The sequence below is a fragment of the Fusarium proliferatum genome (assembly GCF_900067095.1).
Source record: "Fusarium proliferatum ET1 genome assembly, contig: FPRO_scaffold003, whole genome shotgun sequence".
In the NCBI taxonomy this organism is placed as follows: Eukaryota; Fungi; Ascomycota; class Sordariomycetes; order Hypocreales; family Nectriaceae; genus Fusarium; species Fusarium proliferatum.
The window spans coordinates 204759-222493 of record NW_022194792.1 but is presented as its reverse complement, the minus strand read 5'-3'; the positions used below and the strand labels follow the sequence as shown (position 1 = coordinate 222493).

The following is a 17735-nucleotide window of genomic DNA, read 5'->3' as shown; positions in this document are numbered from 1 at the left end:
AGGGGTTTCTTATGAGAATGATAGCTACATATCAGATGTCGTTATTCTAGTTTTCCAGAATCAGAATTCCTATGTAGTTCCAGGTTCATCAGTGTTACCTTAATCTTCGATCTCCTGTTACCTCCGTTGATTGTTCCCGACAAAGCCCTGAGTTTTTGGGAGATACTAACAGGCTGTGCTTCCAAATGACGAATTCCACGTTCATAGACAGGTTAGATATGACAACCTCTGGTTCAAATCTGGGCCACCAATGGCTAAGGCGCTTAGGAATACATAAAAAGGGGCTAGGTTAGACAGAAATGCCTTTTTAGAACTCATAAATGCATCTCATGATCTCAAAGGAATACTTTCATTGAAGATGCTCGCGCTCATATGGCCGATAGCTTGGTAAACTATTCAGGCTTATCACAATGGTCTCTCTCAAGGGCTAACGCATATCAAGCTCGTCGAGGTATTGGTTGAACGGGGAGTGTGATGAGGTTGCTCGCATGCGTCTCATGATGCACAAGGCAGGGCCAAGAATGGCCAACTCACATAGAAAATGGACTTGGTAAGACAAAAATACCTCGTAAGACTCCATAAATGCATCCCATGATTCCAATGGACTGACCTTATTGGCGATACTTGCTATCTTGTGGCTGGCACCTTGGTCAACCGCACACGGGCTTGCAACCATGGCCTTTCTCAAGGGCTAACACGTGTTAAGTTCGTTGACTTATTGGTTGAACAGAGTGATGGGCTTGTGCAGATCTTGACCATAGACGCAGTAAAGGTTGCATCACGGTATCTTGCTAGACTCCGAAATGCCTATCGCCACGACTACGGGCATAACTATATAAGAGTAGACGGATCCCCTTACCAGGCAGTTCTTTTCCTCCTTCTGTCATCTTTCACTACACCCAAAAGCTTCTTATCATTATGTCCATTCAAGAGCAACTTCGTTTCAACTCAATGGGATTACTTGGATCCACCTTTGTTATAATCAACCGCCATCTACGCGATATCCAAAACGCCGGGGAAATCAAGCAAGAGCTTAGGATTTCAAATCCGTTCCCCTTGCTGGACTTTCAAGTCGATCAGCAGCAAAACCTTTGCTTTACTCCCGTTACTCACATTATCACCCTGGACTTCTTTGCCTTTGCTGCGTACCATGGAGGGACAGACATTTTGAAGGCGCTTCTGGCTCTGGCCGGCCCTAGCAAAACTTGCGATCCGACCATCATGAGTCCTCTCTGTCTGTCATTACTCAACGGACATATCGATACAGCAAAATATCTGCTCTCACAGGATGCTGATCCACGTGGAATATCCTGTACAAACGGTCTACATGCTGCTGCAAGAGCAGGATGTCCGGAAATGGTTTTACATTTTCTTGTTAACTGGAAAATTCCCGCGGACTGTACCGATGCATACGGTGCCACGCCTGTTATGTATGCCCTTTATCTTCCGGAGCAAGAGGCTATCGAGATTATCGATATTCTCATCAGACATGGAGCATACCGAAAGATGACCTTTGGAGACAACACTAAGACATATGCATACTACGCATCGGCGATGAAGAAGTACGGTCTAGCGTCTTGGCTTCAAGATATGGAAAATATGCATTCGAGTACTGTGGAATATATACAGAAGCATACCCGACTGCTTCGACCAGAGGATGCCACCCCGAAGGACACTCAGGGGCTGCATCTAGAAGAGCGAGAGGCCGGATGGGTTGATGTTTGGTGGGCATAGATGCGGGCTCCAATGCCCAAATATTGCCATATTATTCTCGTCTAAGAAGCCACATTTCGCAGATCATAAGCATTAATCCTGTTCCCATGTTCCGATAATACATACAGTCACTATCGCCGTCGTTGACCACTCTCCGACTTGTGCAGTGTATGTTGACTAGACACCTAAGAAGGGGAACTACTAAGTTAAGCAACGCCGGGCTAATCTCGGTCAGCTTTATAATTGCCAAAGGGTAACATGGTAAGTAACCTACATCAACATACGGTCAACCAGCCAAGTTGAATTCAGCAAACCATATACCTGTCTCTAATGTTTCAAGCTGAGATGCTTTACAAATCGATTACATTGAATAAAGTCCCTTCCATTAAGACATAATGGGCATTCGAATCTTCCTTGAGGGTTTCTGAAATCGATCGGAAGTGGCTGGAACCCCTGTACCTTAAGCCTTCTGCGCAGCCTGTCGAGGATGCGTGGCGAGAGCTCCTCCGGCCATGCAAAGAGCCCCAAATGTGCACCGAGGGCTAAATCTCTCAGTTTGTTCAGGGGGGGGTAAAGTGGTTGCTTTCGGTCCATGTTTACCGACAGCGAATTGCGTCAGACGACAGGAATCTGGGAGGTTCAACGTGCTCGGCATCTTCCGTTGGCAGGAACGGCTGGGGTTTGTTGGGTGCGGCCATGGCAGCTTGACTGGCAGTTTCTGCGAATACCCCTGCATGAGAGAACGGCCATAAGAGTGAGCTGACCAAGAACTCTGTCCCATCGAATGACGGGATTTATCTGGTCCCATGAGGTAGACATTTGGTGCTGGCAACGGAGCTATTGGGCAGAACCTCCAACTGTCATAAGATCCGAAAACCTTATTGCTCTGAACTACAATTTCAAGCATTAGCAGTATATCTTGTAAATGGCTCTGGAGGCTTACTCAATGGAGTGTCAGGATCACATTGTCTCTCCCTGAATGTTTGGCAGAGTGTTCGTCTCTCCAGGTAGGCTCTGACAGCCTGATACAATGGAGTATCGGACGCTCGTAGATTTTCATCCAGCACTCGTAGGTCCTCAGCCGAGACCCAGCCCGCAGCCTCATTCTCCGGGAATCTGCGACCAGTAAAATATATAACCGGATATTTTCGTAAATGCGACGATGGTTCACCGTCCCCGTATCCATCACGCCACTCAAGCCTCCCAGAGTTCACATTAAAAACAACGCAATTGGGTACATTCTTGGAGAAGCCTAATGCCTCCATAGTACCTAAGATGCCAATGCTGCCGGGGTCTGTGAGTGGGAGGATTACTGCGGCAAGACGCCGCTGAGATTGCTCATGGTAGGCGCAGTATACCTCCCCTGGCTTAGGCCGAAGAGTATCTATAGAGCCGGTGGTAAGTGTCGAGCAACACAGCTCTGGCGCTGTACTGCAAGCCACGGTATCAGATGGATGGCTGGGCCCTATCTGGTCGCAATGGCGCTTTCGCTGAGGCGATGGTGAACGTGTACACATCTCGGGCGTTGTACTGCAAGTTACGGTCTGACATGGATCAGTGCGCTCTATCTGGTCGCAATGACGCTTTCGCTGCACATGAAGGGACGGTGAACGTGTTCTGTTCTTTTCGAATGGTCAATCAACGGTTGAAGGCTGATATACGGAACAACTTACTACATATATGGTCTTATCCTCTCGAATGGTATCCTCCTCCTCCTCGAGGTCCTTGCACCAGCCACGATAACCTTCAATATATGGCTCCAAATCATGTGTGTCAAATTTGTCTGAGGATATTATGGTAGCGAGCAAGTCGTCACTGAATCTTGTGAATATTGCCTTCGCTTTGAGAGACTCGAAATGAGGTTCACTTGAAGCCATGGCTAGATGAATAAGTTGAATAATGATATGGTGATAAAAAATGGTTGCTGTGTTTGTCTGCCTGTCAGACTCAAGGGATTGCGTTATGGCTACTTTATACCTGAATGCAGGCCAGTAGACGCCGTGGCCCATAGCCACCCAACTCAGTGTGTCAAGATAACACATGATGTATGGTACATGCAAGAAAGCGGTTGGCTGTAAAAGGAGGGTATGAAGGTTTGTTGGTGTGATATACCCATGTCTCCATCCTTGTCTCATCCTTGTCTCCAACGACTTGGGCCAACAGAACAGTCTGCACAGTATACATGCTAAAGATGAACAAATTTGCACAGTATACATGCTAAAGTCGAATTCATCGCCGCATGGACGCTAACGCACAGATCATGTCCCTCGCAAAGGACGGCACCTCAGTAACCAACTCATGCCAACCATCTAAAAGACATACGTCCTCAACCACGCAGGCAGCAAATTGCGCTAGAACATGACAAAGCCCTCCTCTTCTTTCTCCTTCTTCTTCTTCCGTAATGCAACTACCGTAAACATAACGAACCAGATCTCCAAAGATAGGCACAAAGGTTTGCTCCGACATGACCCAGTACACCAACTCCCAGATCAGATTCTCGTACGCCAATTCCGTGAGGGGGCCGGTAGCTTGTTCTCGAGCTATTTTCCAGACCCTTGCCTGGTATATTATTGAAGCTGGTGAGTTTGTGCTTGTCGTTTCAGCGGTTTGCCTCAAGCTGAATGCAGGAAGGTGCTTGTGGATGAAGTTGATGATGTTTTTCTGCTTCTCTGTGCTCTGTCTCGACCTCTGTAATTCACAGTGATACTTTCCAGATTGCCTAAAATCCTGATATCTCGAGCTGTCATTGACCATGGCCGTTGCGTAGGATGCGAAGGAAAAGTGAAACTTAGTCGCATAGTGCTCGAATGGAGGGGTCGGATGTTGTGAAGGCCTTCGAGATGATCCAAAGGGAACATAATCGCCGTCTCTCTCTGAACCTGGCTCGACTACAGGATTTGTGCAGTGACTTAGCACAGAAATTGAAGACATCGTCACTGTGTTTGGTGATGTCGAGCTTCTCAATGGACTTTCAATGCCATCTCCTGTATCCTCCTCCTTCAACTTTTCATGGACCTCTGTGTCTTGTTGAGATAGCACCTGTTCGATTTCTGCAATCGTTGCTTCTCGTATACCAGACGAGCGGTCACAGTTGACAGTCCATACCGTGCTGTGTGTCAGGCGAGCACAGATGCGAACAGCCCAAGTTACATCCTTTAGAATACTGGTTACCACAGATTTCAAGCTCGCACTATCTTTTCTCCAGAAATCTCGTCTATTCTATGGTCAGTAACAGATCTTCAAAGAGCATATTGACATACACGATCGGGTCGGCAGCCTCTGAATACATCAAGGTAAGAAGAGGAGATGGGCCTGCTAAGTACTCCCAGGCCCTGCTGACTCGTCGGCGTTCCAAAATCTGGTTCCTAGAAACGCTCGAGTTTCTGCCGTCTACCTGAGACATCATGTAGATATCAATAGCGACAGATTTGCCACCCCGGCGTGGCTGACAGTGAACCTGATTTCGCTTCCTCTCAGATCTCAGGATAGCCTCAAGGGTTGTGAAGACTCTCCTTAATTGCACGTACGCGAGTCGTCGTAGTAGATACGTGGCTTCTTTTCCAAGAATGATTTTATCTACTGCTCTGAAAGCAGCAATAATACACGGGTCGGAACTTGTGACTGCACTTGGGAATGTAGTCTCACCAAGTAATGCAACCCAGTCTGCCATTGTCTCTACACAATTTGTGGTGAATGATTGTTTTGGGTTAGGTCCAATTAACTGCTGGCTCAGTTTTGTTGCACGGGTTGTGTTCTGTCTGGTGCTACTATTTCTTCCTGACGGTTTGGATATGGGAGAATGGACGGGTCTGGGCTATTTAGTTTGAATCTTCGTCAACGGGAACAAAACTTACCTGTTATCCTCATAACAGTCCACTCGCGCAACACAACGAGACTTGTGTCCTGGCACTGAATATGGTGAACTGCTTTGATCCGCCAAGGGGGCTTGCTCAGCACCAGATCTAGAACTTGGCTGTCCGAGGAATAATTCTGAGTTATCATTGTAGCCATTGCGTTGTATCGAGTCAGAGATCGCCGTCATTTCCAAGGGCACAAATGGTACATAAGCCTGTTTCTTATTGGTTTCCGTTGGCTGAAACATGTCGAATAGCTGGTTGTAATATCCTACAGATCTAACTCTGGTTGCTTGGATATGCCGATTTCTTAGAAAAGGTGCCTCGCCAAGTCGAGAGGGGATTTATATGTACTTTTATGAAATGACCTTCTCTACTATTATGTCGACATAAGCCTTTCAAATCCGACTTCTGTTTTCCCACTCCCAAAAACTGATTTCTCCACAACGGGGCGCGTATGAAACTATAATTAGGAATCGGGAAAGGGAAACGGGAAACAGAAAGTCAGATCGTGGGTTGCTCCATAGCCGCCGGCTAAAAATGGAGTAGCTAACCTAAAGACTGATCGGCAAGGAGAGGGAGGCGAATGCAAAAGTGATGTTATTAGACGCAGGGAATACACGTCCGGCAACCAGTAAAGACTCATTATTAAGGACTACCAATACGATGTAAGATTAATTATAAACAGGCTGTTAACTCTTGCGCGTTAAAGCAAGCCTAAGCACAACTACGTAATCTAAGAACCCCATTTCCTCGTCACCAGGCTTACCCTACACACCGTACAGAGCCATCAGTGCCAAAATGTCCAATCTTCAAGCAAGTTCAAGGGACTTTCTGCTTCGCGTGGCTGTAAAATAGCTCATTTTGATATCGTTGAGCCTTGGCCACGCGTTTTGAAGCCGGGTCTTCCTTCTCCCTATATATTGACTCTATTGCTCCTGTCTTAACTTTCTGAGAAAGCATAATTCGTAAACGACGAGCATCAATGCAGTGATCGTCCCCCAGATTCCAATGATGGAGACTGTTACTACCGCTGTTATTGACCATTCTCCATTTTGTGCAGTGTATATATTGACCACACTCATGAGAAGGGCAACTACCGAGTTCAGCAATCCAGGGCTGTATGTTTATTAGCTTAGACGGCTTACAGAAGGTTGTTCGGGACTCACACGAAAATTCGATCGACCAGCCATACATAGTTTCCCTTGCATTTCCATGAGACCCAACCAATCCCTGCACTTCCAATAGAGCAACATAGAATTCCAATAGCCAGAAGAGGTGTGTTATGTATGACATACTGGGCGCTTCTACCAGCCTGAGACTCGCTGAGCAGCTTCATGCGGCTCAAAGATGTGAAGGCTCCCGGGAATACGACAAACCCAGCGAGGAGCAGCCAATTCGAAGCTGCAGCGATGAACTGTAGCACAAACGGACACTCGTGAGCTGCAAGAACCATATCGCTATACGATGCCATTCGCAGTACTCGAGGAGGACCGCAAATTGGTTTAGGAGAGACCATAGCTGTTTGGCTTTCTTTAGTGCAGATGTCGTGTATACGGGTATGAGATAGCTTTTTTTTTTGAATCGATATAACAGCTGAAATTTAGGGGCAGTGAGGTCTTCAAGTAGAAGAGTTTCTACTTGCAGAGACTTTACCTTGAAAACTTAAAACCGTTACAGTAAAATGTAAACATAAATCAGAATACCTTTAATAGTTACATACGCGCACAGTACAAGATTTAAGATGTAGAAAGCATTTGGAGTAACAAAAGATTTGAGCGCTCGGCTAGCGAGCGCTTTTTTACCCATGCAACTACGCCCACACTTGCTCTCAGAGGGCGCCCACTGGGAGATTAAGCGTTAGCTGCTCCAGCCGTAGTAGGGAGGTTGACTGAAATAGCGCACAAAACTCCGATTCTATTAGTTTTTATTTTATTTTATTTTATTTCTTATTTTATTTTTCCTCTTTTTTTCCTTTTTTTTACTCTTTCTTTTTCTCTCTCTTTCTTAACCTTATTATTTATACTTATCTACTCTACTTTTTCAACCTCTACTCTGTTCTGCTCCCCCTTTACTAGACAAGTTTCATAGGAGGGCAGTGAGCAAGCTTCGTAGCAAGGTGGCAAGCTTACTGAAGATACGCCGACTGTACCTGTTGCCAATGACCTGTGCCCTCTGAAGCAACAGGAGCACCATAGATCCTTCTCCAGTTCATGCAACTTATCCCACCATATACAAGCAGTAACTCCCATCAAATTTCTTTTCGATTTATCCTGAAGTAAAGGCACTTCCCGTACATTTTTCAGGAAACCTTGTATGTCTTCGCAAGGGCAGCCGTGTTTGTGGACACTGGCATCTATCCTACGAAGAAATGCAAGGATGTCTTCAGGTGCTAGTACCCTGCGATTTTGGAAGGCAACTGGGTTGCCTTGGATATTCAGTACGCCACGTCTCCTCCACAGCCACCCATGTGCGAGGAGTGAGATCAGCAGCCTTCGCCGAGCATGATGTAGCTTTTGCTGCCTTTCTGAATTGCTTTGCGATGAGAAGAGCTTGGCCATGAATAGAGATATGTTTTTTATATGCATTTTGAGAGAATCGGTCTCTACCTCTCTAAATGAGAAAGCGCCTTCCTTGTTGATGAAGATTGTAGGCGCATTGATCCAAGGAACCGATTGGCGACTTTTCAGTGAGTCCAGTTCTTTTATAACTGCATCTGCTATATCTTGAGGTTCGAGGTAGATAGGTGCACAGAATGCCTTTCTTTGAAAAGATGTCATTTTGTAACTGTAGCTAGAAGAGGTGTGATAAGTATGAAAGATAGTTGTAAAAAGCTAGAAAAGCAAGAGGGTAAGAGGGGCATTTATTATTACTATACATAGATCTGGACTGCAATATTGAATCTGTTTTACACACATTGCATCTGGAAACAGAAACAGGAAACAGGAAACTGATATTTGAATCACGAACAAGCGTTGGTGGTAGATCAAAGCGCTTAGATCTGGGCGGTTAGGGGAGGCAGATGTATCTGTTCAGCTACGGTCCAGTGACACTTAATTACCCATCGACCCCCAACCAAACCACACTCAAATCAGAAATCACAGTCAAGCTAAATTGTAAGGGCTGTCTAGAAAACCGTACAGAACTGAGGCAAATTATCTAAGAAAGCTACTTAATAATAGAACAGAAAGGGAGCAAGAATTTATACTTAGTAATAACTGTATATATCTACTGCTAAGCTGTGTGCAATTAAAGCAGCCAGCAGCACTAAAACCGCCAGCAGCACTAAAACCACCAGCAGCACTAAAACCGCCAGCAGCACTAAAACCGCCAGCAGCACTAAAACCGCCAGCAGCACTAAAACCGCCAGCGGCACTAAAACCACCAGCAGCACTAAAACCGCCAGCGGCACTAAAACCACCAGCAGCACTAAAACCACCAGCACTAAAACCGCCAGCAGCACTAAAACCGCCAGCAGCACTAAAACCACCAGCAGCACTAAAACCGCCAGCATTAAAACCGCCAGCAGCACTAAAACCACCGGCAGCATGTAAAGACTCTTAGTAACTAGGAAGTACAGCTACAAAGCCTGTCTGATTCGTGAGGCCGTAGCCTGTGCCATGTCAAAGTTTCGATCGAACATGACTGCCGATTGCACTGTATCAGCCAGAAAAGTACAGCAACTCGCAAGTTTGCTTGGACATTCTTCAAAGACCTTAGCCGCCGCCATTTTTAAGATTGCGCCGCTTCTTTTCCTGGAGTCATTTCTTGAATATAGTTAGTGTAATCACCGCCATGTGAGAAAGATGGTGCTGCTCGTACATGATTGACTCAGATGCGTGCGAGTAAACCATAGTAAAAAGCGGGGATGGCCCCGAGAGATCTCTCCAAATTTTACCAGCTCGCTTACGTTCTTTCAGCTCACGCCTCAGATCATCGGGGTGCTGATGACTTTGTTGAGCGCTCATATAAATGTCGATGGCAATGCTTGCGTCGCCACAACCCTGCTTACGGACGGCTTTTCCAGACTCTCTTTCAGATTTGATAAGAGCTTCAAGCGAAGTAAACAGTCGCATCAACTGGACGTAAGCCAGCCGTCGTAGCAGATACGTTCCTTGTGTTCCACAGATGACATTATCAACAGCTTTGAATGCAGTAATTATGCTATGGTGCGAGCTGTTGATAGAATTCGGTAATGAAGTCTGGCGCAGGAGTAAAATCCAGTTCGGTATGGTCTTCTCACAATTATCCGCAAAGGAATCCAACGGCTCACGCCCAATAAGTCTGTGATATAAGGAGGTTATACGTGCTAACTTCCTCTTAGCGATTCTTTCGACCTCCTTTTTGGACAATTCAGATAGCTGCCTCTTCTTATATTGCGCTAGAACATATTGCTTCACTTCTGCGCCTGTCGCCATCTCTAGCTGTTTTTTGGGTTTGCGATGTGACAATTTATTAACACCATCCCTCCTGGTCTTGACACGCTTTAGCTTCTTGTTACCCCCGAAGCGCTTGAGAAAGGCATTATGTTCAAACGCCGTCTTCACCGGCGTCCATGCTACCGTGTTCTGACTGTCGATCGGCTCGGCGTTCGAGAAGGCATTGTCCTCGTTGAGGTCCATGGGATCCCCGATCTTTGGTAGGTCCTTCTGGGCAGGTTCGCTGTCGATGTCCATGGCGGCCCAGGCATCTATCTTGAAAGACTCGTCGTCGATATCCATAGGTTCGGCTATTTCGCAAGGTCCGTAAATTGATGTGTATGTATATAACTAGTGTCATCTTTGATGTCAAAAATTCCATCAGGGGGTTGCATATATATGTATACTAATTAGCTCATGTTCTTTCTTGAAACCAGTATCGAGATGCAATACTTCCTAAAATCTGTTTTCATAAACCTGTTTTCCTAAACCTGTTTTTCTAGACGCAGTTTCACTGGTTCATGTGTAGTCTATAGACATATATCCTACAAACCAAAACGGTTAACAGTTAAAGGTTTTCAGTTTATGCCTTTTACTGTTTCCCGTTTCGTATAGCTTCAACGCCGGCACTTGGGAGTAAACCAAACCGCATTTCATTTTCTCCCCGGTTGTCTGTAGCCCGGTTCGGCCATTCTTCTTGAACCAGGATACAGGGAACTGGATATGCACTTGAGGGATAATTTATCGATATGACTTAAGCTAAGCGCTCGGCCAGCAAGCGTCTACACAAGAATCAACATACACGGTCCTCTTACATGGTTTGTTTCCCTGACTCCCCAAAATCCGTTCCGAGAATCAGTTTCCCAAAGCCATAATACGGACGCGCGCCTCTACGCAGCCTAATACAGGTTACAATTGGCATTCTTGGAACTCCGGTCCGTTTTCCTTTTGGCTACGTCGAGGTGTCCAAAAACGATAAGTTCTGAGGCTTCAATGCTGCGCCAGCAAATGCTCCGTGAAGAGACTTAGATGTCCAAACTGTTTGGTATCAGGACATAACGGGCAGCAAAGTAAGCCCTCGCTATCAAGAAAGTCTCTAGGAAGTGGCTTGACGCCCTTAATTTTGGACATTCCTGAGAGTTTGTAAAGAACGCGTTCTGAAGGCTCTGCAAGCTCTGGCCACTTAAACAGACCAAACCGAGCTCCAGGAGCCCCCTTGAACGTGCTTTGTAAACTAGGCAGCGACACAGTTTTCAACTTTGGACTTTTGCTGTCGACATTGAAGACTGGCGTGTCTATCGGGCATGGCGAGCACATCGGGCTAGCATACCCAACTTCGCCTTTTGAGTATGTCCGACGAGGCACTGTAGGATTGGCAGTCGATGCTGGCACCAAAGACTTGTCGGAAGTATGGTGAACTCCAGAGCTTTTTCTTCCTGGCGAGACTGCACAAAGGAAGGAACCAGATCGTGTTACCCGGAACTGCTGACGGCTGTTGGCCCTTGCTGCAGAGACGTGGGCTTCCGTTGTCTCATTCTTCGTCGGGGTATTCCAGTCGTTCGACCGTTGGCCATTATGTTCGACAGAGTGCTCTATTAAACCAAATGTGAGTCAGAGTACGGCCTACTGCAAGGCTGTCACATACCAGGAGATGTAGGTTCAATCCAGCTCGTGCGAGTGCGTGATGCTATTCGTCTTTCCAAAAAGCTTCGCACAAGAGCATAATATGGAATGCTCGAGGGATTGACGCATGATGCATCAAAAGCCCGAAGCTGATCAGCCCTCACCCAGCCCATGGCGCGACTGTCTGGGAATCTTATACTTGCAAAATATGCGACGGGAAACATCTGTATACAGGCGAATGGTCTACCATTTTCACCCCCAGTTCGCCATTCGAATCGTTGTGTCTTGGCGTTGAATGAGATTGACGTAGGTATGCGTTTCAAAAGACCAAGACTCTCTAGAGTTCCCGGGATACCAACATCATGTAGATTGGTATGAGGAAGAACAAGCGCTACCAGCCAGCACCGAGATTTTGTATCATTCACCAGGTATAGTTCCCCGGCAGCAGGCTGCATTATATGGTTGATGCGTTTCCTCTGGGGAAACGTCATCGCGACGAGCCCTCGGAATATTTCATCACGGCAGTCTTGCCTCTTCAATGGTGGCCTGAACTGTTCACTCGCGGGCTGTTGCCAATCGTTGCGCTGTTTATGACTGGCACCGGGTGAAGGGGAACGTTTTCGCTTCTATCACCTAATCAGCACGAGATCTTTGTCTTGTTGGACACCATATACGTACAACCTTGACATGGATGATAGCATCCTCAACTCTAAGCCTCTGTTGTGTCTCAAGGTCGCACAAGATGTCATCGTAGTTGGCCATCGCAACTCGCAGTTTCAATAGACTGGCCATATCGGGCCATGAAAGGAACGCGACCCATCCGTCTTTGATTCGAGTTACAACGCAGAATATCTCGTCTCGTAGTGCTACGAGCTCTGATCCATAGAGTATCTTCTCTGTTGACAACGCCTCGATAGTTATAGAGAGTCTCAATACTTCAGGAGCCTTTGCATCTGAGATTGTCATGAGGAAATCCCGATGCTCTGCTATTAACGCCCGAAGGATAGGCAGATCAACACAGTCAATCTGACAATGTATATATGACCAGATCTCCAGGACCTGGGCTGCCGTGTTGATGGCCAAGCGGTCAAGCATGATGGGATGGCGTAATGAAGAAAATAATTAGTAGAAGGGGCTGCTGAATGTTGGCCAAGAAAATGGATGGGGAAGGGCGAGAATAAATGGTCATGGACAGGACTTTCGATAGCTTCGTTCTCATGGCCCAGCGCAACCGGTTCAGAATGCAGGTCCGAACCAGTTCTGTTTTCTTGCTGCTGTGTCAACTTCAGTCACTTTGTGCGGAAAGGAAAGCACTCCAAGATTTCTATTTTTAAAAACTGAATGCAACCATACTGAATGTGATGGACTGCCATTTCACATGACTGTTTCCTCCAGCGGGCTTGCTTATTGTGTTGGTGATAAGAAGCTGCAGCTGCAGCTGCAACCATTAAAGTTTCTTAGCGCCAACGGTCAAAGCAAACTCTGTACATACAGTGCGATTAATCTAATTTGACACTCTACAACAGAACAGACACACCAGCCGTCTACTACTTCGACCTCAGACTTATGTGTTATCTTCATTTGTATAGATCATTCCTTAAGCGCGAATGCCCCTGGCACTCTCGACAGGTGTCAACCGATATATTCTAGAGCTTCTATAGACCAGAGGACATTTTCGGAGCAAGACATTCTGGGCTGTACTGGAGTGGAACGGGATAGTTTTTCTCCTGATAGTGTCTCAGTACTCTCAACTGTCACCACACCATGCCTCACTCACCAGACGATCAGCCGTAGGCGGCCAGGAATCGGAAGATTCAGAGCTGTACACATGGTAACGGCTTGATGTTTCCATCACCAGATAGACTCGGGCGCCGAGTTTTCGAAGCTCTTCACACTTTCGAATAAGCGTTAGCCGGCGCTTTGCGATTAAGCCTCGACGCATTTGCTGAGCCGTGGGCCGGCGTCTGGTGGGAGCAGGAAGCTTTGTGTGTCTATTAGAATAGTTAGGACCAAGACAAAAAGATTATCAAGAAGATATGCCAACTGAGTATCGGTGCTCATATTTGTCGTAGACTAATATGTTATTACTTTTGGAGATTCTCGGGGTTGTCTTGTTTGGTTTTCCTTCTTATACCTATTCATCACTGACTGGAATTGTATGAGGGTGAAATAGCCGCTCATTCTATTTCCCGTTTCCCGTTTCCTGTTTCCTGTTTCCCGTATCATAAGGCGCTTACTCCAAGTAGCCTTTACTGGTAATGATGGACTATATTTACCAGTAAATACGCTTTTGAAATCTTTACTGGTAAGCCCCGTCACGGTTGTCTGGTAAATGTCACTGCTGATTATTGGTAGATGGCCGATGATATCCTGACGTGATGCCCCTCTCATTGGTTGTCACTTTACTGTGTACTTTAAATTTCTCAACCCTTGAATTGTAGTCGATTTTGCGTCTCGTCGAGGTGCATTATCGAAAAGACTGCGGTTGTTCAGGTCGTCAAGTAACGTTATGCGTTCGTTCGCAGTCGAATCAAACCTGGTGCCACTGCTAGCAGTGGCGTTGGTGGCATCCATTATGCTCGGAAACCACTGATGGCATTTAGTGGCAGATGGATGAAAAGATTTACTATGATAGGGCAAGAAACTTTCTGTCTCAGTGATAAGTTATCTGGATAGGTACGTGACTTGTCGGGTGGACTTTCGTGAGCCGGTTTAAGCATGTAGAGTCACATTTTATCTTTACCAGCCACAAGCATGCGGAAATATTTCCCGTCAAAGAAACGTAAAAAAAAGATTCACCATTTCATGTTACAAAATTCTTCGTTGCAAAACTCGTTCTAGTTGCACGTAACGAAGCAGAAAGGAACTCCGAATGAATACAGACCACCCTAATGAACCCTAACAAGACAGGACCAGGGTATTCGACTACCAGAGTCAAATAAGACAAAAGAAACCCCGAAAACAAATCCAAAATAAATATCATAAACCCTATGACGATCCCCCAGACCAACCTCACTTCCTCCAAGATTTAGGCTTGATGCGATTTATGACGTCGCTTGTCATGGGAATGGTTTGTCCAGCCTTGATCATGTGGTCGTGCAGCACCTCCATTGCCGCTGACTTCCAGCATTGGACAAGGAGGCCTTTAGACCATAACACGAAATCTCGGTCATCCACATAGTGTGGAATACCATAGCCTTGGTAATGCCATTTGTCGCCCCAAGGCATGCACAACACCAGATTGAGCTCGAATTTCTCATAGGAACAGTTCTCCATCTGGCTTTTGTGTGTTGCTGTGGAGAGGGTGATGTTGGCACCTTCCTTGACATATCTTGAGAAGGCTTGGGGATAAACAGCACCAGCGTTGATATAGTAGCCTCGGGATAACTTTGGGTACTCTTCATTCAAGCTTGGCAATGCAATGGCCAACCAAGTCTTCCGGACTGGGTGGCGTCCTAGAATATCTGCAATAACATCTTTGTCATTTTCAGGGTCTTTGAGTTCCATCCGGTTAGCTTCGGGTGATCCTCTACCGTGAAACTGCGCTCTCCAATCGCGACGTTCCTTCGAGTCATATTCGATGCCACCGCCCTTGGGGCCGTCATCACCCTTGGGGCCGTCATCACCCTTGGGGCCGTCATCACCCTTGGGGCCGTCATCACCCTTGGGGCCGTCATCACCCTTGGGGCCGTCATCACCCTTGGGGCCGTCATCACCCTTGGGGCCGTCATCGCCCTTGGGGCCGTCATCGCCCTTCTTGTCAGGATACTGCGCTCTGAGTGTTTTCAGGCGGCTGAATGCCGTCTTCATGCGAGCGTTTATGAGATTGCGATCATCTTCATCTTCGCTCCAAGTGATATCCTCCCACATGAGGGGATTATTAAGAAATGAGGTAATCATTTCATCCCCATCTTCACTTATTCCATGTTGCTCAATAGCATGGTCCGCATAGAACCAAAACTGAAGAACATCCCTCTCTGGATAAGAACTCTTGAATTGCAAACCAGAGCTGATGAGAATGTTTTCCCTATCAGCTTCAGGCAATTTCCATAAGTTAGGGAGGAGGTCCGGAGTCTTGGCATGTCGCAGGAACTCTAGCTCAGCTTTAGGTAGCTTTTCGGCCTCTACTCTCGGTCGCTTTTTGCGCCACTCGTCATTTGGGCTCGGGTCACGTTGAGCCTTTGGCGGAAATGGCAGTTTGGACTCGCTTTGCATTCTGCCCTCAGCCATGACTTCTTCATACGAAACATCGTGCCTTTCCAAGAGAGAAATCATCTCATCTCGAGAAGTTTTCGAATCGAAGTGAATGTTTCTACGAGCCAAATGTTCGTGGAGTTCATATTTGACTCGCGCATCTGGCCATTTCTTCTCAGACATGGTGGGGTTAGAGGCAGAACAGAGGTAATGTATGAAAAAAATATTATGGCGGTGGATAAAGGATATCAGTTGCCCTTTCTTTCTTTTCCATCATGGAATAGAACCTTCCTTGAATTTATATGTGTTTTTGAGTACGAAAGCTGATTCTTGTAGCTGATTCCTGTAGATGACACCTGGATTCCCGCTGAGGGTATTCGTTTACAGTATCCTGTTACCTGTAACAGAAGTCTGTTAGCTGCATATCATCATAGAGTTATTTCCCTATCTATTTTCACCTCGAAAAGGACTTCAGTCCGGTCTTTTTATTCTTCTGCAACATCATATGTAGTCTTTTGCGCAAATAACCCTGTTCTATCTACCTTCTACACATTATAGAGCCATGAACCCACCTCAGCAGGCCAGTGAATCTCAGATGCCTCAGCGCCCACCAACGCCGCACCCATTTGTTGGTTCTGAATGCACCACGTCTGATCAACCGATGGATCCTCGTTGCATGGCATTCCCTTATCTCGACGTCAGCAATATTCAATTGATCCATCTTGTACGCCAGAGACGCAAAGAGCAAAAGCTCCGCCGTTTGGTGACTGGGAATTTCCAAGACAGACTTCACCGGTCAATCATTGAAGAACAAAGACAAGCCAACAACGGAAACTCGAGGCCACTACCTCAGCCACAAGGAGAGCTAGTGCGAGGCATGGAAAGTCTGCAAATGAAGTGATGGTGGACACCGATGTTTCAAGGAAGTTTAGTCATATGAGGGAGAGGTGTCTAGTGCGGTTTGCCCTGTAATTATTCATAAATCAGAATACCAAGTCAATTGCGAGAATGCATCGCAGGTCATTACAGCATAGACTCCTTGAACACCACTGTATTTGTAAATCTGAACTACATACAGAATTCACTGTACAAGACAATAGGACTACTTCTCAAACCACGGGGACGGGGGTTCTTTTCTCTTCGTTCTCTTCGACGTGCGCAATTCCGTCGAAGAAGCATCATCCAGGGAGAGGGGACGCTTTCGTGAAGGCCCTGAAGCCGACCCCGCATTGAAGATTTTACTGTTCAGCGGGGGTGCCTTTGCGCTAGCCTTGCCACTGTTCGCCCAGGATTCGGGCGTACTAGTTGCCTTGACATCGTCCCAGATGAGCTCAGGCAGTGGCTCAATTTTAGGGGTGCCTCCCATGGAAGGCCAATTCAAATTGAGAGATTCCACGTCCGGCAAAGATGGCGTAGAACGCAAATCGGGCGACCGAACAGCTGGTGGCTCTTGCTCAGACTTTCCAGAGACAATATTGGCAGCTAGCCCCCAGTTCGGCTCCATGGCAGAGTGGGTTTTGAACCGCAAGGCCTTGCCTTCGTCTGTCTTTTCGATGTAAAAAGCCACTCGCACGCCTAATTTAGTGAGCTCCATGGCTTTCCGCATCATGCCTTCCGCGCGAGTTGTGATGCTCCGTTCAATATCTTTCGGAAGCTTGCGCTTAGAGCTGTTCATGGCTCAAGCTACCCGTTCGAGCAGAAAAAAAAAGTTGAGCGTAGTGACGGCAGTGGCTAATGGCCAAAATATGCTAGAAATGAATGTGTGGGTTTGTAATGGAGTGAATGTGTGAGTTTGTAATGAAGAGTTACAGGTATAGCGGGACAGAGGATGGTAGAGGTTGGGGCATTTAAAGTCCTGGTGGAGAAGAAAGCTGGTGAAAGTATGCACCATCTCCCCTGATACTATTTTAGGTAGGCGCTGAAGGTACCTAAA

At 46.6% G+C, this 17735-nt stretch overlaps 9 protein-coding genes across 9 annotated transcripts; 1 reads left to right on the top strand and 8 right to left on the bottom strand.

Annotated features, from left to right (window-relative positions):
* Positions 1 to 918: 918 nt before the first annotated feature.
* Positions 919 to 1734, top strand: FPRO_07134 (uncharacterized protein; the record flags this gene model as incomplete). Its single annotated transcript, XM_031227875.1, has 1 exon — positions 919 to 1734. The coding sequence occupies one exon, from the start codon at positions 919 to 921 to the stop codon at positions 1732 to 1734; it is 816 nt and encodes a 271-aa protein (XP_031078268.1).
* Positions 1735 to 2173: 439 nt separating this feature from the next.
* On the bottom strand, positions 2174 to 3590 carry FPRO_07135 (uncharacterized protein; the record flags this gene model as incomplete). The annotated part of the gene is made up of 3 exons (XM_031227874.1): positions 2174 to 2604; positions 2657 to 3335; positions 3387 to 3590. 3 exons carry the CDS (start codon positions 3588 to 3590, stop codon positions 2174 to 2176), a joined length of 1314 nt encoding a protein of 437 aa, XP_031078267.1.
* A 352-nt stretch (positions 3591 to 3942) lies between these two features.
* On the bottom strand, positions 3943 to 5383 carry FPRO_07136 (uncharacterized protein; the record flags this gene model as incomplete). Its single annotated transcript, XM_031227873.1, has 2 exons — positions 3943 to 4927; positions 4974 to 5383. 2 exons carry the CDS (start codon positions 5381 to 5383, stop codon positions 3943 to 3945), a joined length of 1395 nt encoding a protein of 464 aa, XP_031078266.1.
* Positions 5384 to 6496: 1113 nt separating this feature from the next.
* FPRO_07137 (uncharacterized protein) lies at positions 6497 to 7086 on the bottom strand (the record flags this gene model as incomplete). The annotated part of the gene is made up of 2 exons (XM_031227871.1): positions 6497 to 6686; positions 6737 to 7086. The coding sequence occupies 2 exons, from the start codon at positions 7084 to 7086 to the stop codon at positions 6497 to 6499; spliced, it is 540 nt and encodes a 179-aa protein (XP_031078265.1).
* A 1585-nt stretch (positions 7087 to 8671) lies between these two features.
* FPRO_07138 (uncharacterized protein) lies at positions 8672 to 10288 on the bottom strand (the record flags this gene model as incomplete). The annotated part of the gene is made up of 3 exons (XM_031227870.1): positions 8672 to 8694; positions 8800 to 9098; positions 9390 to 10288. 3 exons carry the CDS (start codon positions 10286 to 10288, stop codon positions 8672 to 8674), a joined length of 1221 nt encoding a protein of 406 aa, XP_031078264.1.
* Positions 10289 to 10975: 687 nt separating this feature from the next.
* Positions 10976 to 12703, bottom strand: FPRO_07139 (uncharacterized protein; the record flags this gene model as incomplete). The annotated part of the gene is made up of 3 exons (XM_031227869.1): positions 10976 to 11577; positions 11631 to 12234; positions 12287 to 12703. 3 exons carry the CDS (start codon positions 12701 to 12703, stop codon positions 10976 to 10978), a joined length of 1623 nt encoding a protein of 540 aa, XP_031078263.1.
* Positions 12704 to 13263: 560 nt separating this feature from the next.
* FPRO_07140 (uncharacterized protein) lies at positions 13264 to 14182 on the bottom strand (the record flags this gene model as incomplete). Its single annotated transcript, XM_031227868.1, has 4 exons — positions 13264 to 13335; positions 13386 to 13599; positions 13758 to 13874; positions 14022 to 14182. 4 exons carry the CDS (start codon positions 14180 to 14182, stop codon positions 13264 to 13266), a joined length of 564 nt encoding a protein of 187 aa, XP_031078262.1.
* Positions 14183 to 14620: 438 nt separating this feature from the next.
* Positions 14621 to 15985, bottom strand: FPRO_07141 (uncharacterized protein; the record flags this gene model as incomplete). Its single annotated transcript, XM_031227867.1, has 1 exon — positions 14621 to 15985. The coding sequence occupies one exon, from the start codon at positions 15983 to 15985 to the stop codon at positions 14621 to 14623; it is 1365 nt and encodes a 454-aa protein (XP_031078261.1).
* A 919-nt stretch (positions 15986 to 16904) lies between these two features.
* On the bottom strand, positions 16905 to 17477 carry FPRO_07142 (uncharacterized protein; the record flags this gene model as incomplete). The annotated part of the gene is made up of 1 exon (XM_031227866.1): positions 16905 to 17477. One exon carries the CDS (start codon positions 17475 to 17477, stop codon positions 16905 to 16907), a length of 573 nt encoding a protein of 190 aa, XP_031078260.1.
* Positions 17478 to 17735: the final 258 nt, after the last annotated feature.